The sequence below is a fragment of the Durio zibethinus genome, chromosome 4, assembly GCF_047325235.1.
Source record: "Durio zibethinus cultivar Kanyao isolate XHJ-2024 chromosome 4, ASM4732523v1, whole genome shotgun sequence".
Taxonomy (NCBI): domain Eukaryota; kingdom Viridiplantae; phylum Streptophyta; class Magnoliopsida; order Malvales; family Malvaceae; genus Durio; species Durio zibethinus.
In genome coordinates this window covers 31640172-31663251 of record NC_143165.1, presented here as the reverse complement: position 1 = coordinate 31663251, position 23080 = coordinate 31640172, and the positions used below count along the sequence as shown (strand labels likewise).

The 23080-nt window shown below is 31.5% G+C and overlaps 1 protein-coding gene across 2 annotated transcripts; it reads left to right on the top strand.

Moving 5' to 3' along the window:
* The first annotated feature begins 3356 nt into the window (after window positions 1–3356).
* LOC111288101 (uncharacterized protein At4g28440-like) lies at window positions 3357–6402 on the top strand. 2 transcript variants are annotated; one of them, XM_022878864.2, is made up of 3 exons: window positions 3357–3507; window positions 4130–4357; window positions 5750–6402. In XM_022878864.2, the coding sequence occupies exons 2-3, from the start codon at window positions 4138–4140 to the stop codon at window positions 5938–5940; spliced, it is 411 nt and encodes a 136-aa protein (XP_022734599.1). In that variant the 5' UTR covers window positions 3357–3507; window positions 4130–4137; the 3' UTR covers window positions 5941–6402. The 2 variants fall into 2 exon arrangements, with proteins under 2 accessions (XP_022734599.1, XP_089616008.1); XM_089759882.1 differs by lacking the exon at window positions 3357–3507 and adding an exon at window positions 3678–3701.
* The last annotated feature ends 16678 nt before the right edge of the window (window positions 6403–23080 follow it).

Here is a 23080-nt window from a genome sequence, read left to right as displayed (position 1 = left end):
TACTACCTGTAACAGTATGGCCAAACTCATTTAGTATGGTTCGTACTCTGATAAATGCATTTTTCCAATAGTTAATACTCTGACTAAATCCATCAACCATTACATGATTAATGAAAGATAAAGCGATCAAGCTTCACTATAAAATATTAATAAGGTCATCAATATTGATATTATATAATCAAAATTCACAATTAATAAAAAAAATCATAAATGATAAAATTTGGAACTTACTAAATCATTGATATCTGCAGTATCCACTGGGTTGAGGCTGGAATTTAGATTGATGCTCTAGATTTTGAATTTGAAAGTGTGAAATTACTAAGAACTAGGCATCATAGTCGAATGAACACTTTTTCAGTTTTTGATATCTTCAGCCTTGACTTTTAATCGGTACTATGCATATCTCATTGTTCCCAGCACTAGTGTAGTAAGTTATATGCCACATCGTATTGGTTGGATGATGCTTTTCAATTAGCATGGGAGGAGGCCAATAGACTCGAACAAATAGTCTATACAGAATTGAACTGTTGTAAAACCTTCTCCAGATGATACATTTTTATAGTTGCCTCGTACTTGATATATCCAGTGTAATGGATATGCCTCTTATCCGTCAATGTATGGTTTCAGTACATGTATGATATTCTCAACCCATCCAGAAGCTCTCATAAGGTTTGTAGCGTATCAGAATAAGTACAAACTTTCATCATTAAGTATGCGATAGATTGTCTAAGTATTTCAATATAGTAATTGGATCCAATAATGGAAAGCGTCATAAATTCACGCTTACACGAAATACATAAGTAATATTTAATTAGATAATCACATTTATGAGTAATAATAAATAAATCAAATAATTATAATATTTTTTACTAATTATAAATACACAATAGATAATTGTCAAATATCTAGCAATCTAATGCATGTTTGCCCTGTTTGTAATACCAAACTGCCTATATAAATAAGTGAGGCAAACTATCCCCCAAGCATAGCTACCCATGATAGTGAGGTTAATCAATAAGGGTAAATACACTACCGATACTTTTGTAACGATCTTGTCAATCATTAGTGTACACCCTAGCAAATAGAGTAAAAATGTTTGGGATGCATAAACAATAGTCTCATCATCTGATGCATTGGTGACATGCCTAAAGGTATCTTATAGCCAATAGAGTTAAATAGTAGATCTTTTAGCCTATTCAGTCTTTAGTCTAGTCTTCTTGTAAGAAACTCTAAGTAACATTTTTCAGTATTATGTTCTCTTTAGCAATCGTTAAATGATTCACTAAAATCATGATCCCAGTAATTGGTATGTGTAAAAGGGTGAACACATCATCCAACGTGATTAGCATCTCTCCAAATGGCATATGAAAGGTATTCATCTCCGACTACCACCTTTTAACAACTGCTGGCATTATCGTGTTGTTGATGGTATGATAGGTGCAATCAATTAGTGACAACAACCTCAACTGGACAACATAGGCTTGGATCTTGTTGCATATATCGTCTAGTTGCCATTGTTGTAACTTTGGCATAGGTTAATTGATTCCAATGTATCTCGGTCATGTATAAATAATAATAACAACAACAACAATAATAATAAGATTAACAACAACATCACACTATTAACAACATAAACAATAACAATTAACCAAAGCACTTTAAAAACAAACTAACACGATTTACTTGACCATTCTAAATCTAGAATACAACATAAGATCCAAAATTTAAAAGAATCGACGTATCAATTGGACCTTTAAAAAATGATACCATCTGATGCTTATATGTGGTCGGTGTAGCAGGCCCTTTATACTATGTAGTGGAAGGCTCAGCTTGAAGGAAGTCATTGACAATACGTAATTCGATTCACCTTCTTCCACTTGGCATCAATTTTTGGAGGTAGTTGGATGTTTTTGACTTAGACAGGGATTAGCCCTGATACTTCTACATTTTTTAGGAATACCTCCACCTCCTGTATAAGCCATAGTTGTAACAAAAAAAAAAAAAAAAACTCATTATTGATGCTCTAATATTTAACAAACCTTAAACTCAAAAGAAACATCATTATTGATGGTCCAATATTAATCACTATTGTTATTGATTCACTTATTATTAATCAATATTATTAATGGTCTAATAAGAAAAATAATTATATTCATTTGCTGAATAATTGACTGAAAATAAGGCTTTTAGAAATGTATTTAAAACTCTTGAAAATTTTTTTCGAAAGCTTCAAAGGCTTCTCAAAGATGTATTTTCGAAAGCCTTTAAAACTTTTCAAAAATTTATTTTTAAGAGTCTTTAAAGTTTTTTGAAAATCTATTTTTGAGATGGTCAAATTCTACAAAAACCATTTCATAAACCCTAACTTATGTTCGCACGCATTTAAACCAAATCAAGTGAAATAAATCAAGCAATCTTACTTATAATCAGTGAAAGACTAAAAAAAAGAATTTAAGGTTAGGTTGATGGAATTTGGAGTTGATTTGAGTTAAGGTTTAGTAGAATAAGGAAGAGATAGAGAGAAAATGTTGAGAGTACGAAGGGAAATGATATTTTAAGGGATGTAGTGTATTTGGTAACAAGAAAAATTTTAATTTTGAATTTTAGGTATATTTAATAATGGAATGTTAAGAGTATAATTTTGGGTGTATTTAAAATTCCTTTATATAGGTATTTTTGAAAGAAAATTCATAGTGTAGAGAAAATTTTCATGGTTTATTTAAAAGTAGGGGTGAGTAATCGGTCGGTTCGATTGGTTTGATTTGAAAAAATCAATAATCAATTTAATCAACTTTCATTTAACAAATAATTGAACTGATCGAATATTGTTAAATAACTGACCATAACCTAATCGACCAAAATCGGTTTGATTCAGTGGGCTTGATTAAATAACTAATTTTTTTTATCATTTTTTTATTATGAATAATTATTTAACCACAAATTTAATTTAATAAAATTCAAACTCAAGTATCATTTAAACTAAATGATTAAAGAATTTAATAATTTCAACAATATTTTACAAGAAAAAAATAAATAAAAATTTTTATTTCAATATTTTTTACTTTTACTTATTAAAAAATCAATTAATTCGATCAGTTCGATTATTAATTTTAAAAATTAAAAACTGATCAAATTAATCAATTTAATCGATTTAAAAAATTAATTATAACTAAAATTAAATAAATCAAATTAATTCAACCGAATTTACTCGATTTTGATTAATCTAATTACTCACCTCTATTTAAAATCCTCTAAAATTTAACATTAAAGTAAAGTATATTGCCAAATTTACCCCCTTAATCTAAAATAGATATGGTTGCGTGTACAAGTACGATTTGCACAAATGTAATCGGAGATTAACGGTGGATATTGATGCTAAAACCTTTACTTCAAAGGCCGACTTTGACTACTCCAAACGTTAAGTCTAGTGTCGCAAACAGATCTCTCGTTATCTTTAAGTCATTGTCTGTAATCATCGATTAGATTTCGCTCTCCAAATCTCCAAAGGTATCTTCAAAACCCTAATTTTTACTCACATTGTTCTTTAATTTTATTTTCTTTCCAATTTGCGGTTTTTTCTTTTTTCGTTTGTATTTCATTTGAAAATTTTGCCGTCGTTTATTACCATTCTGTGAAATTATCAGAAACGAGAATCAGAGGACTCCGATTCTTTAGATTTCATTCCTGTTATTCTCTAATATGTCTGTTTTTCTATTAAAATCTTTAACGTTTAGGAAAAATCTAGGGATTTACTGTTCTATCTAAAATTATTGATTATGATTAGAGTTGTTTTGTCTCATTAGATGGAATTTCAAGTGACGTAGACCAAACTATTGTCTTCGGATGCTAAATTTAATTGTGCCTTTTAACGAACTGTTTGGATCATGAATTTTGTTAAAAAATCCATTGGAGTTTCAAATCATTTTTTTTCACTCATTTAAATTTAGTTGTTTAGATTTGAAAAAAATTTAAATGTGGAATGTGGTAATATCATCTGTTGTAATTTCCCCACTTCTGCCATGGTTAAGACTTAAGAGTCCTTTTTTATGTGGTGCAATTTTTTTTCTCAAAGCTGTTTTTTCTTGTAGTTTTGCTGATGATCTGTATTGCCTTTTTTTTTTTTTTAAAGGTATTGAAATGGCAGAATCGAAGCCATTGAGAAAACCTATTTTCACCAAGGTGGACCAACTTCGCCCTGGCACTAGTGGTCATACTCTTACTGTCAAGGTTGTCAGTACAAAGATGGTATTGCAGAAGGGTCGTGCTGATGGTCCTCAAGCTCGTCAAATGCGAATTGCTGAATGCTTGGTAGGAGATGAGACAGGAATGATTATCTTTACCGCTAGAAATGAACAAGGTATATTTTGGTAATAGTTTTGCTTTTGTTATTGCTAGTGGCTTCACTTGTCTTGCATCTTACCATGTTGTATTTAGTTTTAAGTTTGATTTTATTCTCTCACAGGCAATTTTGCTACCACTCATCACTTTTTGTATTGTAGTTCTCTTTTTCTTTTAGACAAGTAACGCAACGTTGGTTTTATATAGTTCAACTTCTGGTCATTGAAGTAAATTGAAATTTGATGTGATTATATTTTTTATTGCCTTGTAGAAGGAAAGAGATAAATATTGGGGTTTGGTAAAATTCCTTTAACACAGCTTCTCTGTGAAGGATGCCTATTTAAGGTTGCTAATACTGTCTTGGAATGAAATAAATGCTAGTTGTGGCTTTTGCTATGACAAACTATTAGCTTAATTGGTCAGGTTAGTCTTCAGATATCATGGCTGATATAAATTCAGACATTTTAAGGGTATGCATTTTCTGGGTTAATGAATTTTGAGAACAAAAGACCTTCTGTATATAATGATTATTCAATTACTTTAAGTTTGATCTTGGCTTTCTTTTGCTAATAGTGACTTGGAATGAAATAAATGCTAGTTGTGCCTTTCACTATCCTAGACTATTAGCTTATTTGGTCAGGTTTGTGTTCAAATATCATGGCTGATATGAGTTTGCACATTTTAAGGGTATGCACCTTTCAGGGTTATGCATTTCAACAACTAAAGGTTTTCTGCATGTAATGATTATTCAATTCCTTTTTATTTTATCTTGGGCTTCCAGACTTGTAGTAACATATCCAAGGTGTGGTGACTTTTATCCATTCACTATTCCTCATTTCATTTAGTACCAACTAGTGCTATAGTTCCAAAGCTAGCTTGATTACTGATAAATATCGGGAAAGAATATTGCAAATCTTCAGTATGGAATAATTTTGGATTGTTGTTACTGAATGAAATATGAAATATCCCTTTGAGTATTTTTGTTAAGCTAAGGCTTCTAGGTTGTTTATTTCTCTGTCTAAGCAGTGCAAATATTATATGGCATCAATTATGATGTCAGACTTTATTCTGATGTATTATTGAGCTCAGAGAGCTTACACTTGCGGTTTTCATGTGCATTCAGCTGCATATAGTTATGATGGAATTCAATTATCGATCGTTATCCCCTTTCTTTCTTACTGATGCAAAAACCTCTTTCCTGAATCAATTTGAAATGGGGAGTGAAATTTCATAGATATGTGATCCTCCTTAGTAGTGATTATAAATATATTTCCTCAATGGTTTAAAGATTTCTGTGATTTGATATTTTATTCATTATGTGGCATTATCAGACAGTGAAGGTGATAAAACATACGTTATTTGTTTGAAAATTACAGTCTTAATTGACACTAACACCATCTTTATTTTGTAGTGGACTTAATGAAAGAGGGTACTACCGTAACTCTTCGCAATGCGAAAATTGACATGTTTAAGGGATCGATGAGGCTTGCAGTAGACAAGTGGGGTCGTGTTGAGGTTGCTGAATCTGCTAGTTTCACAGTGAAGGAAGATAACAATCTGTCACTGATCGAATATGAACTGGTTAATGTTGTTGAAGAGTGACCTTGCTGGACCCTATCGGCATGGTGTTTGCTTTGCTTCTGTATTGTGACCCAAGAATAAAATCAACTCCAGTAAACATGTTACTCTGATCTACATGAAATCTCATCATCAAAAGGCTCATGGAAGTTCAGTTTTAGGAAGAAAAAATCTTGAAGCTACTTTAGTACTTGAAGTTGCTTTTTGCCCTTGCTGCAAATCCAGCAGAACCTTTTGGTTGGACTTCCAAACAGATGGTGATGGCTATAAATTTTAGAGTTAAAAATAGCTAGCTTTTGGAACACGCTTTCATTTGTCTTTTTTTTTTTTTTTTTTTCTCTTTTCTGGGCAGTAACTGTTTCTTGGCTTTTAGATCATGCTTAAGAAGTGTAATATCATAAAATGTATGCCTGCATACTTCACATGACTCATTTTATCTCTTGCTTGTCTAATCTTTCCAAGTTATATCTAAGTGATTTGGCATAACTCTTTTCATTTTTTTCCTTGATTGAGGAAGGGGAATCAAACTCTACTCTTTTGGAGAAGGGGAATACTGCAGCTATGAGTGAGCCAAATACTCAGGTGCAACACCTTTCACTTTCCAAATTGATGGCATTCTATGCTACTCTGCATTCTTTTAGTTCATGACAGTAATGTTTGCCTTATTCTGTTTTATGCTTGCTCTACGGTTACAAATACTTAACGTTGTCAGTTTCCTTTGTTTTCTTCTCATCCTCTGGAACTTAAGATTTGGGTAACTGTTTAGTTTAGGATTGTAGAGTAGAGAAATCCAGGGCTTAATTTCTTACTGTAAGCGGAGGTTAAAAAATACAGGTAGAGGATATTGGAAGTCATGCAAGGGTCTCAAATATTCAGGATTCCAAGTGGATTACATGCTAGCGTTTATCGACAGCATTTCCCTTGTTGCTTCCAGTGACTTCCAATAAGAAATTAAGATGGTGGAAGGAAAGAAAAGTGAAAAGATCAATATATATATATATATATATATATATATATTTATTTATTTATTTATTTATATTAATGTGTTTGGTTGGAAAGATAAAAAAGTTGAAAGAAAATGTAGAGTTGAAAAATAAAAAAATTTATATGATTTTACCATTACATAAAGGAAAAAATTTTAAAAAGATACATAATCTTATAAATATGTAATACTTACAACTCTATTTTTTTTTCTCAATTTGGAATGAATTGTATCTGCGAATAAATGTGAAAAATAATAGTTTTTTTTTTCTTTTATACCAAATGCACTCAAAATTCATTTTCTTTTCACTTTTCCATCCTACCCTATCCATCGTCACTTTTCTCCTCTACCGTGCACACCTTGAGAGATTCTTTTTGAAGGAAAGTGCAAAAAAACTAAGCATTTTTTAATCTCAACGATCTGGTATGAAATGTGTATTTGTTAAAGAAGTTGAATTTTATAGGTCACAGGAGTTAGACGATTAGTAGTAAGGAAGGCATATGCCCAAGATAACATGGGACAAAACTGAAAGCTGCCCCTTTTACCTTGTTGCAAACTGCTAGTTTTATATGAACTGGCAGTACCTGTCAATAGCCCCTCGGTTAACTATAGCTGAATGCAGACAAGATGAGTTGAAAGAGAATGTGGATAGCATAACCAAGGCGCAATAGAAAGGAACAAAAAAAATGAAGCTGTGAGGAATACGTCCAGAATGTGGTCCTGATCCGCCCCGAGTTGGCCTACCGCCATCGACCCTCCCCTTCCTCTTTCTCCCCTCCTTTTGCTTTCTTTTCTCCATTTTCTATCAACCTGATTTTTTTTAATTTTTAATTTAAAAAATAAAAATCCAAAATGTTTTTTATTTCAATATAAAAACTCTTGAATTAAAATTAAATAATCATTTAAGATTTTAATGTTTTATTCCAAACAATTAAATCTTCAAATATCTATTTTCACTTAAATATGTTTTTAAATAGAAATTGATTAAGGGCCTTCAACGTTAAGTGGCCAAGTATTTAATTTCCATGGATTCGAGAGTTTAGTTAGATAAAAATAATTATTTAAGGGTTTAATGAAGTGAAGTTGAATGTTTAAGAATTTAATTGACTGTAATTAAATGATAAAAACTTAGATGATAATGAAATTTTTATTCAAGCCTTTTTTATCTTTAAGCCATTTTTTCAGATTTTTTTATTTTTTAATTTCGAAATTAAAAATGATGTGATCTTTTGGGCATATCAATTAGTTGATTAACAGTTTTAGCCAAAAGATTGAAGTGTGTAATGAAAGTAAACTTCAAGTATTTAATTACGAATTTTTATTTTTTAAATATCAATTTGCCAGAAATGATACAGTCAAGGGATCAAATGAGTTTAACACAACAAAATATAAAAATAAAGTGACATCACATTACATGATGCCACTATACTGTTAAAAAAAAAGGTCTTCTCTGTGAAAGAAAAAATTTAGTGTTGGGAATTACAGCTCTCACCACCAGCTTCGTCTGGGCATAATTGTAGGACTCAGCCTTCCATCCGTTATCTTTTTATCATGCCCCAAAAATAAACCAAGTGATGAGAGGACCACTGGAATGGCTCATAATGAACAATTATATATTAAAAAGAAAAGAAAACAAAAAGCTCAACATGATCATGAAAATGAGCAAAGGATGATATGTAATGTTCATGTCATAATTAACATAAATTTATAAGAAATTGATATTTGATATATATATATATATATATATATATGCTGTTGACGACTGACTGACGTCATGTAATCATTTGCCAAATTGGTAATGATAACTAACCATGTGATTTTTGGTAATCTGCCTGTTGCAAATCAAGAAAGGGATAGAGGATAGGTAGGATTTCAATTTATTCTAACGAAATTAATTCCCTCCACCAATATTGTTGGTTTTCCAGGGAGTTGTCTTTTGCTGTCTTCTTTAATTCGTTTCTGGAAGTTATATGCTTCCCTTCTTAAATTATCAATGACTAGGACTTTGATGTTAATTGAATAAAATTAAGCACGATTGCAGCATGTAGCAATGACTTAATGAAATATTAATTTGGTTTAGCAGATTAGATTACATGTGAATATAGAATCTTCATATGCAGCGCCTGTTGTTGCAGATAATTTTCCTTTTATATTTCTAGTGTTTTAATTCTAATAATTGCACTAGCTGCCTTAGGCTTTGAGTGCATTTTCTGCTTTATATTCCTTTTGAAAAATGCATGCAGCACTTTGTGGATTCGATCAATTGTTCATGATCATGTTTGGTATTTGTTGGCCTTCAATGTTCAGTCAACCGCATCTTAATGATTTCTTAATAACGATCGGATGTTCTGAGTTTCTTTGGCTATCTTCCCATCAGACACTATAGTTTTAAACAGAAAATTAAATCTTTTCAAACACTAATGAATTTAGGAATTTTTCAAGGTTTTACTTATAATATATATAAAAAATTATTCGGATATATTAATTTTATTAACAAAAAAGATGTCGTGCGAAAATTTTTGAGTGCTTTAAGGAAAATTTTCCTTCAAATTATTTTATTTTACAATTTTTAGGGGTATTCATGAATATCCTACTTCAACATATGCATTCGCCTCTATTTCCAATCTCTAATCCAAATGCAAAGAAAGATTCACACCAATGGTTCTTAATCGTATCCAAAAGTTATATATAATTGTACATGCAGCATGAGGGGACTTTACTATTTGATCATTTTTTTGTTGGTAGGTCCATATGTCCATCAAAATCTCATTGCCACTTACATGGTTACAAAGAACAAATAAAAGCTTACTTTACCATTTCTAATCATCAACTCTTTGCACGTTGAGGGGTCATCGGTGCACTTCGTGAAAATAAAAGGAAGAGAAAGCAAGTTGGATTCAATGAAAGTGCTCTTTGTTGGAATGTGGATCATCATATATGTTCTGGTCCTACTTTTGCAAAAATGGAAAGCATCATATATACACGAGCATTGACAATAAAAAGCTTGGCCATATTAAAACTCAGAGAACTCTAACTAAACATCTCCATATGAGCAGAACCAATTGCTAATTTCTTTTTCCTGAATTATGTATAATCTCTTGCTTAAAAAGTAGAATGTTGCCAGGAATTGTAATCAATTCATATATAGAATTTTACGTAGCTGTGTATATGGTTCATGTATGGTGTGGATAATGTCTTTAAAATGTTTAAACTCGATAGAATTTTGCATAGCTCTGGAGCCCTCTCCTCTATAGAAAATGCAAGAAACGTGGTCTTCATGACTCTTTTGGTCTGGGCTGGGAATCTGAAACTGATCGAATTGGATACCTACCCAGAAAGCAGGAAACATGTACAGAAAATGCGTGCTCCTCTCTCTCTTACTGTGTCTTCTGAATGATGATTGTCCAATATCAACTCACTAGAAAGCCTGATCAATGGGAACAATGCTCTGCTGGAAAAGAAACAATTAGGCAATCAATATCAAAAAGAGCGATTGGAGCAACCCTTTTTTCTGTTAGTTGAATCTTTTCCAAATTCAGCCTTTAAGTCTTTACCTAATGATAACGATATGTCCAGTGTTCTTTGCGAGGAATGGCATTGCATGTGAGAGCACATGAGGTACATTAAGAAGCTAACGGAAACTTTGAGTTAAACGTCCTTAATCATTCAAACAACTTCATGTTTTTTATTTTCTTTTAATTTCTTCTACAACCATTTTTCATTCTTCCATCGAGAAAAATCCCTTAGAAAGGTTGAGAATCTTTGTCGTTTTCGAAAAGGGAATATCAGTTTTAGCACTAAATCCACAAACATCACATTGAAATTATTGTTTGTTATTAATCACAATCAAAGATATTTGCCTTTAAAAAAAAAAACATTCAAAGATATTTTATATACTTGCTTAACCTTTTAGTATTTCTAATGACAGCTATGAGTCAGAACATGCTCCCTGCAATATGTATTTCCTTTCAACAGCAATCATCTCTACAAGAATGTGGTCAACCCAACTTAAAGATTTTTCTATTAATTTTTTGTTATTCATTTTTTTCAACTCTTGGACCGGCTTAGGTTCTTGGATTACAACATTTTTTAAGCAGTTTAAGCTCTTAAATATTAATTATCTGTGAAAATGAAGTTCTATTCAATTAACAAATAATTAAAGGGAAAAAATAAGTACGACTAAATACAAATATCTGATGAAAGGAGGGGTGTATTTTGTATTTCAGCCTTACTTTTTACCAGCAATTTAATTATCTCTCTGATCTCTGTCCAATTAATAATATCTAAATTATTCTAATTATTCTAATTTGGGATGAATGTCAGATATAAATATGTTTTGGACAAAAGTATAATTAATTATTGTTAAATGCTTTCATTTGTTTAAAGGGTCGAATTTTTATATTACTTTTGTTGAATATGCATTAAACACGAGTACTCAAGAAAAATGAAAAGTTAGAATTATATTAAGTATGAGGATCCTTCTTGTAGGTAATTTTTAAGGATAATAACGATTCAGATCGGATTAAATTTGTTTAAAATTTTTGAATAATGCATAACATTGTAAATTTTAAAATTTGATTCAAATCTGAATCAATTTTTTTTTTTTAAATTGATCCCAGCCAATTCATATTCTACCAGTTTTGTTCTATTTTATTCATTGATTTTTTAAATTTAATGTTTTATCTTTATATATTATTTTAATATAATTTTAATATATTTAAATAAATTTTAAAAATAATTATTTTTATTTTATAAAATTTAAATTATATATAAAAATTAATAAAAATATATAATTCTATTTTATTTTATTTATTTATTTTTTATTTTCTAATCCAAAATATTTATATTTATATTTATATTTAATTTTTAAATTTAATTTAAATCGAAAAAAATCAATTCAGTATATTTTTCTATTTTTTTTTCACACAAAATTACTGCTGATCATATTAGAATTGGTTGAGAGTAAAACAAGTGGCATCCTTTTACACACAGATGCAGACAATTTTGGAGGACCATATTATAAACGGAAGAACATGACTATCCGCAGGGTCTTGGGGGTTTATCTATTCGACATCGGTGGGTCTGGTATGGCTTCGAACTTGTCAACTAGCTACTCATGTTCCGGGCACATGGTTTACAGACATGAAATAATGTAGTCCATTGGTTTGAAAAGGCAGTTTAAAAAATAAAAATAAAAACACCATTTGAAAGTAATGCTATGATATGATTATACGACAATTTGACAATATTGAAAGTAGGAATCAGCTTCCTCTTTTTCCATTTCTTCCTTCTCTTAATCTTTTTGAGTTGGTGGCGAAAGAAAAATACATCAAGCCGTTTGTCTGGTATCACCCAACCCTTTTCTTAGCAAAAGAAAATTGGAATTTCATTAAACCAATTGATATATATATATTTAGTTTTCCATCTCGTTGTGTATTTATTAGGTTTTCATCTCCCAGTCAAACTGTTTTCGTCCAGAGAAAATTGAAATGTTAAGAATTTTCTTGGAGACATAGATAGACCACCTAAATTTTTTAATATATCTTCATGCTCTATCTATGGTGTAGTATATTCAAACTTGGGTATATGATCAAATTTTATATCCTTCTAAATGAATGAATTAAAAGAGTGGAAAGTGTTGCTAATTCCTTCTTATATAAAAACAAAAGAGTCTTTGTCACTAACAAGGGCACGTGAACCAAAAAATTAGTGACATGAAAATTAAGTGGGATTTTGAAATTGATTTTTTTTTTTTATAAATATAATAATTTTAAACAGCTATGATAACGAAATGAGAAAAAAATATGAAAATGATATATGATTTAAAAGTTTAATAAAAATTATATATAAATTTGATAAATATAAAAAAATATTTCATATTTAATATGTTTATATAAATTATAATATAATAATTTTTATGTTTGACACATATTTTCATAAAATAGATCCGATACAAACATATAAAAAATCAAAATTAAAAAAAGAAAAAAGAAAATAAAGAGAGAAATTATACGCAGTTTTCGGGGGATGTCTTTGATGGAAGGAAAACAACAAGATTGTGTGATAAAGATAAGGTAGGGGAACAGTGAAGCTGCTCCCAAAGGGCACTAAAACAATGCAACAATTTCTTTGGACTCATTGGAATATAGTAGTTTATAGTTTTTTTTTTCTTTGCACTTCTCATATACCACACAATAACATAACATAGAACACACACAATTTAAAACATATTATTTATCTATTTTCTTTTTCTACTTATTTTTTCAAATATTTAAATGGTTTTTTTTTTTTTAGCAGCATACATAAATACATGGTAGGATTTTGTTTGGACTTGGATAAGAGATAGAAGATAAGTTCACATGACAATAGTTTGCTATTAGCTTGTTCTTTGTGGGCTCTTGATGAAACTGTATATGAGAAATACGAAAATGGAATAGAAAATTAGCAATAGAAAGGGAAATAGAAAGACATTAGTGGAGAAGACTTTTCTAGTTAGTTTTTCTTAACTAAGTTCTTCATATTTATCAATTTTCTTTCTCTTTTTAAATAACAATCACTCGTGTTCATTGCAGATATCTATTTTTAGCCGGGCTCAATTGGGCTCGTTTTGGTTCGGGCTCAACTAGGCTCATTTTGGTTTAACACAACTAAGGCCATTACAGCTTTGATCCAATTAGATTTTATTATTATTATTATTATTATTATTGTTGTTGTTGTTGTTGTTGTTGTTGTTATTATTATTTTTATTTTTCTATTTTTTTCTACTTAATCTGCACATGAATGAAGATCAAGATCATACTGTTTTTGGGTCAACACAGAATCAAAGTAATACTGCTAAAATTTTGCACCTAAAATCTCGTCTAGACAGAATGCAATCCTAAGTATTAAGCCTAGGATTGATTCTGTTCATTTCTCAAATTGATCCTAGGTTGCTTATAAATTAGACCTATTCTATTAAGTAAGAACACATAGAAGACAGACATAAAAACAAAGAGAAAATCATTGAAAGAAGTTTGGAGAAATTTCGAGCAGAAAGGGTTCTAGAATTTGGTCTTAGGATTTTGGGGTTAATTTATGATTCTAGGAGTGAACTTAGGTTTCTAGGATGAGTTCGGGATTGTAGAAGGTTCATGGAAGGTTTAGAATCATCTGCGAATTTTTTTGAATTTTTTTTTGAATTTTTTTGAATTTTTCTGGGTTTAGTTGAATTTTCTGACGAAGCATGAATTTTTCAATGAAGTTTTCGACAACCGGTTGAATTTTTTTATCATATTCCAGCCAACTTTCCAAAAATCGGTGCTTTTTCAATTTTATGTTGAATTTTTTGGTATTTTTTTCACAAATCGGTGGGCTTTTCGATCCAGTTAAAGTTTTCGACAGAGATTTCTAGAAAGAAGGCTAAGCTTCTCGATCTAGAGAGAGAGATGGCAGAAGGAATTATGAAGCAAAGGTGTTAGAATTGACTTATATAGCTACTTCAAATGACATCGTTTTGGCAAGTCAGGATCCACACGTCGACCCGAAGACCCATGCGTTGACCCGTGTCCTGACCCAACCCGATTGTAGGTTTTTCTTTTTTTATTTTTATTTTATTTTTTGATTTGATTTGATTTTATTTTATTTCTAACCCATTTTCTTTATTTTATTATTTTCTTTAAAAAAAACAAATGAACTAAAAAATAAAACATTTTATTTCTACCATTGATATCTTTTTTTGAAAAATATATTTTAAAAAAAATTTAAAAAAAAGGAAAAAAATATCTTGAAAATAATGTTTTCAAAATAATAAATAAATGAACAAAAATTTTAAAAGGGTTTACTATTCTAATAAAATTCATAAGTTATCTGGTAAATGATAAAAATGAGCAAGGCTTGGATAATTCGAAATCAAACTGGTATTATCCCTTAGATGGGCTCTTTGGGGGTGTTACAACCTTCCTCATGCATAACTGACTTTCAAATCTAATCTTTATTTTACAGATCAGCTTCAATCAGGTAGTCAATCACACCTAACCGAAAAAGATTTGTGGCAACTCATTTTCATTCCAAGTCTAGCGATAGGTCCATGGATCTATACGTTATGACAGCTTGGTGACTCCAATAAGGACATATTAGAAAGTCAAGCTAGTAAAAGATTTCTTATTATCCAGGCCTTGTCTAACAAATTTGAAATTACCTATTACCATTGCTTATATATGCTTTATTATTGTTTATTTATCTGCCCTATTATTCAGTATTTATATTTGACTAAATATCTGCTTATTATATCTATCATTCATTTGCATGTGCACAATATAAGCCTTCCACCCGAGCTCTATCTTTAGGAAGGAGTGAAGTACCTATGCCCTCATAAGATTTCATGTCTCCGTATGGGCCTGCGAAATAGTCTCACTTAGATTGAACCTTTTCCACTTGAAGCCTATGATGGGTGAGGATTGGGGTGCTTTACTAGTCTGTAATACACCGTGATGTAGGGAACAATTTGAGAACCTTTTAGAAATGACCCAAACCACATATAGTTGACTTTAGAAGCCCAACCATAGATAGAGCCTTATTTCCTACCTTTTGTAGATAATCCAAAATTTTAGGTCATGTTGTTATCTTAACTGTTATGTTTTCCCTATATTGAAATGACTAACTAATTTTTTTTGTCTTCTTTTATTTCTTTTTGCACACATTCATGAACATGTTCACAGATTGCATAGTAATCTTACCCCAAAGATATTTGAACAAAAATCTTCATGGATTCCATAGAACGTCAGGTTTATGCCTCATCTATGCTGTTCAAATGTGATTCTCCCATAGAGGTAAAGATTGAATAAAAAAAGAGACAGTTGAAAGAAGGAGATTGTTTGCCACCTGGTCATGTCCCTACACTACCAAGAGAAGTCCACCTACTCCTCAAGCACAATAACTTGAAAAACTTATCAGACATATGGAATGGTATGACTTTTTCAAGGCAAGAGGCTTTTTGTGGGAAGTTTGGACATATAGCATATTTCTTGTTAGTGGAGGTTAACTACTCACTTAGTAGGGCAACGGTACAATTTTGGGATCCCTCATACTGATGTTTCATCTTTAATAAGGTTGATCTAGTAACAACAATTAAGGAGTACTCAACTTTGATGGGTATGCATCTATTGTATCCAGACAGAATATACATGAAAAAAATATAAATCAGGGAGTCACAAGAAGCTGAGTCAAATGTTAGGGGTAGGAAATGAGACTATAGATTCATGCATTCGAGAGAAAGGTGATCACAAAGGTATTTCGTAGAGGGATCTTTGGGATTTCATTATCAAGCATCCAAATGATAACTAAGGAATGAATGCATTTGCTCTAGCCATATATGGGTTGGTCATTTTTCCCAAGTCTTAAAACACATTGAAATAGAAGTGGTGGATCTATTTGAGTAGATTGAGAGAGGTTGTAACCCTTCACCAGTTATCTTGGCAAAAACTATCAAATCCCTAAGTTTTTATAGGTAGATGGATAATATACGTTTCATAGATTGCATACCTTTATTATATGTATAGATAAAGAGCCATTTTGAATTCAAGAAAAGTGCCTTTATCAAACTTTATCTTTACACTCGGAGTCTGATTAGAGAATTCTATCAAAGTACTTGGCCAGAGATAAAACTAAAAAAAAGTGAAAATATTTGCTACAATGACTCACAGCTAGTCAAGTAAGATGGTTAGCTCCATGGATAGGCAAAGAACCTATGCTATACCAATGTGGAGATTAGATAGGGGTCCTACTTCTAGGCATATGAAGGTTAACAAGTTATGCCCGATTAATGGTAAGAAGGTAGCATAGAGCTGAACAATTTATTTTTATGACCTGTAACCTCGACCAGTTCGACTGCTCATATAAGGAACCTAAAACCTTCTAAAAGATTGATAACATGATTAAAACTTGGAAGAAGCTTAAGAGAGTAAGCCCAAGGCCATTCACTAATCGAGTTACTCAGGGGTATTTGGTTTAGAGAAATAAGAAAGGTCAATAGATTGCACTTAGGCCTCGGGATCATCACGTACCAATGAGTCAAGAATTTGATAAAAAACTTTTGAAATTAAAGCATGAGATGGAAAAAGAAAAATTGAGACAAAAGGTCTTGAAGCTGCAGGAAGAAAAAGACCAATGGCAAAACAAAGTAGAAAAACTAAAGGTCCAAGCCCATATAATTTTCAAAGAATATAACAAGGCCCAAAAAGTTGTTAAAGAACGAGATGATGCCCTAAAAGAGCTGAAAGAGTTACAACAGGAACATAAGAGGTTGTGTATATAGGTACAAGCTAAAAAAATAAACAATACTGAGTTGGCTTGTGAAAATGAAGAGTTGAAAGAAGAGCGTGACTACATAGAAAGTGCTTTCATAGAGGTTGAGTAGGAGAACTAATGACTTTCAGACCACATTCTGACTTTGACATCAAAGTTGAATGAATAGAAAAATCATGTCAGGTTCTTTACAAAAAGGCATAAAAAATTATCCCATCAGGTGTGGTACGACAAAAAAGAAGAGTTAGGAAGACAGAGATACATAAAATACCTCACTGCTCAAATAGGCAAGGTTGTGATCCAAGTAGGCAAGATGGTAGAAAAGGTTGAGAATTTGAAAGCTTTGATCACACTAGTAGGGAAGCATGGACAGAAATTGTTAAACTTTATTGAGGAAGCTAAGGACCAATATGAGCAAGTTAGACATTTTTATAAAAAAATAGTAATAGGTTTGATGTAAAACAGACTTTTATGGAATAAATGAAAGTTTCTTTTCATTGGATCTTTTTCAAGGGGTAAATATTTTCCTTTTACTTTCTATTTTCTTTTATTTGCATCACATTCACTCATGCATTCATTATCATTGGATCCTTAATTATGGTACTAAGGTGCAAAAATAGCTACTCATCAATACGATACTCGAGCTCGAGCTAGAAAAATGGAATAGGATAATACAAGTCACTTTGAAAGGATAAAGAAAGCCTAAGAAGCATTAAAGAAAAAATTAAGTCAAATTATGGAGGCCCTGAAAAAGATAAATAAGAGAAAATCAGTAAAAAAAGATAATTCATAGAAAGCTACTAATTCGGCATATCCTTCAGGCTTCGACCCATCACAAAATCAAATTATACTATTTTTTTAACCTCAACAAATAACTTTTTCGAAGTATAATTACCTAGGAATGACCTATCCACCAAGTCATGAGAATGTCCAAAGCTATGATAATCCTGTCTTTGCTGAAAAAGTAGTTGAGCCCATTCAAATCCCTACTACAGATGAGGTAAATGAGAAAGAAAAGCCATAGGCAGTTATACCTTTGAAAAATTCTAAAACTAATCAGGCTATGAATAGGCTCGAAAAAAGACTAAAGGCTATAGAGGGATAGATTTCTATGGATCCATGGATGCAGTGGGACTTTGCCTAGTACCAAATATAGTGATGCCACCAAAATTTAAAGTACCAGAGTTTGAAAAGTATGACGGTACCAAGTGTCTTATCATGCATATTACTATGTATTATCATAAAATGGCTGCACATGCCAGTAACAAGAAATTTTTTATGCATGTGTTTCAAGATAATTTGACTGGATCTATGGTAAGATGGTATGTTTAATTAGATAAGATTCATATCAAGACTTGAAAGGATCTGACCAAATCTTTTATTAATCAGTACCGGTATATCATTGACATGGCTCTCGATCGTTTCTCTTTATAAGAAATGGAAAATAAGGCATCTAAATCTTTTAAGTAATATACTCAAAGGTGATCGAATGTGGTTGCCCAGGTACAACCCCCTTAATAGAGAAGGAAACTATCATGCTATTTATGAGCACTCTAAAGTTACCTTATTATGAGAGGATGATCGAAAATGGGACTAAAAACTTTGCAAACATGGTGATTTCAGGAGAGATCATCGAAAATGTCATCAATAATGGTAAGCTTAAAAGAGGTGAATTTAAAAAAAAAACACCTAAAAAGAAAGAAAACGAGACTCAAGTTGTGAGTCTTAAAGGACAGCAATTTAGAAGCTACACTCGACCTACTTACCCTACATACCATCACACAGTAAATCAAACTTTTACATCTCTTCACCAATCAACTACTCGACCATCTTATCTATATTCTTCAAGATCCTCTACTCACTTAGTCAACACCATAAGTAATACCAGAACCAGAGAAAGACCAACCTTTGACCCCATACCCATAAGTTATATGAAGTTGTACCAAGAGCTCTATAAAAATCACTTGATAGCCCATGTCCCTACAAAATAGCTTGAACCTCTTTACCTTAAATGGTATGATTCAAATGCCTATTACGACTACCATTTTGGGGTGGTAGGACATTCTACTGAAAACTACATTTCTTTCAAACATAGGGTACAGAATCTGATTAAAAAATTATTGATAAGCTTTGATACTAGTGAAAGTTCTGCACCTAATGTCAATGGGAATCTTTTACCTAGTCATATAGTCAATGTTTTGGACATAGGTGAAAAACATGTGAAAATGAGGGTAAAAAAGCTTAAGATACCACTTAATTAGTTATATTAAGCCTTATGTAAAACTAGAATGATACAACCAGTGGTTTCACATATTCGTATGGGAAAACACATCCCAAGTCAAACATGTAAATATCATAACGAGCCACTAGGTCATTTAATTGATGTTTGCAAACAATTTCGTGGTGAAGTTCAGAAACTAATGGATTTTCATCAAATAGAGTTATATAAAGAGTTAAGAGTATCGAAAGACGCTGAAGTGGTTATAACAGATAAGTGAGTGCCAAAACCTGTCACTATACGTTATAAAGAAAAGCCACAATCGGTCAAAAATAAGTTTATTCCCAAACTAGTAGTCATCAAAGCTTCATGCCTATTTCCTTACAAAGATAACAAAGCGATACCCTGGAATTATGAATGTGGGGTAACAATTCAAGGGCAGTAAAAAGATGTGCTAAAAGCTGAAACTGCCCGTGTAACAAAAGTATGAGGCATAACTAGAAGTGAGAGATGTTACATTCTGGAGACTTTGAATAAATAAAAAAAAGTATAAACAAACTGAACTAGAGATGCCAAAAAAAGATACATCAAAATCTATGCTTAAAAAAGAGGCCTGTGAGTTTTTGAAACGAGTCAAGCATAGTGAGTATTTTATGGTGGAGCAATTGAATAAGATGCTAGCTAGAATTTTTTTATTATTGTTTCTTCTAAACTCTGAATCGCATCGTAATGCATTGTTAAAGGTATTGAATCAAGCTTATGTGACCCATAATATTTTCGTGGAGTATGTGAATAATTTAGCAGGCAATTTAGTTATGCCACACCATATCTCTTTCAGTGATGATGAGATTTCACTGAAAGGTAGAAGAAGCACCAAGGCATTGCATGTCACTGTTAAATGTAAAAGCCATATAGTAACCAAGGTCGTTGTTGATAATGGGTTAGCCATTAATGTTATACCTATGTCTATTTTGGTGAAGTTACCCTTTAATATGTCTTTTATCCAAGATAGTCAAATGGTATTCCAAGCATTTAATGGGACTAGGTGAGAAGTATTAGGAGATGTTGAGCTACCCATACAGATTGGTCTATGTGTTTTCAATATAAAATTTCAAGTTATGAATATCTCTCTATCATACAGTTACCTATTAGAAAGACCATGGATCCACAAGACAGGTGCTGTTTCTTCTTCATTACACCAAAAAATCAAATTTAATGTAGAACAAAAATTAGTGATTGTGGCCAGAGAGAAAGATTTGCTAGTAACCCAACCCATAAATGCCCCATATGTAGAAGCAGCAAAAGAATCATTAGAATGCTCATATAGATCTTTTGAACCTATTAATGCAGTGGGTGAAGGACTTAAATTCAATCAAATTATGATTAATTAGATGGTTAACAAGGGTTGGAGTAATGGGTTTGGTCTGGACAAAAATTTTCAAGAGATAAGAGAATTCGTAAGGCTTGAGGACAATAGTGGCACAGTAAGATTGGGTTATAAGATGAAAGAAGTATTAAGCCTTAGCAAGAGGGTAAAGAATAAGTTAACGATTGCTCTCCACTTAAATGAGACTTTCACTTTTTGAGGATACATGCTTTCAAAAGCTGAAGAGGACATAAAAAAAGAACCGAAATGGGAGAAAGCTTTTGCCAAGTTATCCATTTACATGGTGGATGATGGAAGCCAAAATGAGGAAGCCATGGTTTACCCTTGCCCACCAGGATATAAAGTGCAAAATTGAAGGGTCATCAAAATGCCAATTGTTTCTGATTTTTCTTCAATGTAATCATATTTCCTAATCACTTATGCCTAAAAACATTAGGATGAGATCTTATGTTTGGTCTTTTTATTTTCATTATTTTAATAAAAGTAGGAGCATACATTTTGTTTATTTTTTCCATTTCATTCATTCCACCATCAAAATTTCTTACCAATATTTCCTATTCTATTAACTTTTAGGTCCCCCAATGAATGAAAAGATAATCATGACAATAATATGGGGTTTAACTTTGAAAAAACAATTAATACCGATGAACTCGATACTAAAAAAGATTATGAAGAATATAGTTTATCTCTGGATTAATGAGGCTAATTAAATAGGAAGATAAATCCATTGAGCCTCATTAAGAAGTGGTTAAATTGGTCAATTTTGATGATTTCAAAAAAAAAAAGAAGTCAAGATTGGCACTTCACTTTTAGTTGTTGGCCAACAGTGGTTAGAGAATTTGTTTCAAAAATTTATGGATGTCGTCGCTTGGTCCTACCAAGATATGCTCGGACTCAACACCGAAATAGTGGAGCATAAATTACCACTGAAACTAGAATGCAAACTGGTGCAACAGAAACTAAGAAGAATGAAATAAAAAATGTTGTTGAAAATCAAAGAGGAAGTTAAAAAACAATTTGATGTAGGCTTTTTGCAAGTGGCCAAATATCCTGATAGGTGACTAATATAGTACCTATCCTTAAAAAAGATGGTAAGATACAAATGTGTGTAGACTATAAAGATCTGAATAAAACTAGCCTTAAGGATAATTTTTCTCTACCTTACATTGATACTTGGTGGATAATATAGCTCAACACTTGGTATTCTCTTTCATGGATGGATTCTTTGGCTATAATCAGATAAAAATAACCTCAGATGACATGAAAAAGACCACTTTTATCACTATATGGAAGACCTTTTACTACAAAATTATACCATTTAGATTAAAGAAACATTAGGGTAACTTATCAAAGGGATATGGTGACACTCTTCCATAATATGATGCATAAAGAGATTGAGGTGTATGTGGATGACAGATTACCAAGTCCCAAAAAAAAAAAATCATGTAGTCAACCTTAAAAAGTTATTTGAAAGGTTGAGAAGGTTCTAACTTAAGTTGAATCCAACTAAATATACATTTGGAGCCAAATCAAGAAAGTTGCTGAGATTTATAGTCAGTGAAAGAGGGATAGAAGTAGATCCAGACAAAATTCAGACCATTCAAAATTTATCTCCACCAAGTACACAAAAGAAGGTTCACGATTTCTTGGGTAGATTGAATTATATTTCCTTATTCATTTCTTACCTCACTTTTAAATGTTACCCTATTTTTAAACTTTTTTGAAAAAATAATCTCGGGGAATGGAATGGACAATGCCAAGAAACCTTTAATAAAATTAAATAGTACTTATTGAACCTTCAAATATTAGCACCTTTTGTCACGAAAAAACCATTGATCCTATACCTAGTAGTACATAAAGGCTCGATGGGATGTGTGCTGGGCCAACAAGATGAATCCAGTAAGAAAAAAAAAAAGCTATTTATTATTTAAGCAAGAAATTCATAGAGTATGAGTCCAAGTATTTATCACTAGAGAAAATATGTTGTACTTTGGCTTGGATAGCTAAAAGACTCAGGTAGTACATGCTATACCATACAACTTTGCTCATAGCTAAATTGGATTCCATCATATATATCTTTGAGAAGCCTTCACTATTAAGAAGAATCATAAGAAGACAAGTGATGCTTTCTGAATATGACATAGTATATGTGAGTAAAAAAATAATAAAAAAAAGTGTTATTGTTGAATTTTTGGTAGATAGGGCCGCTGATGATTATGAGCCCATAAAGTTGGATTTCTCAGATGGGAAATTAATGGCCATCTCAGAACTAAAAAAAGATGATGATGATGAAGAA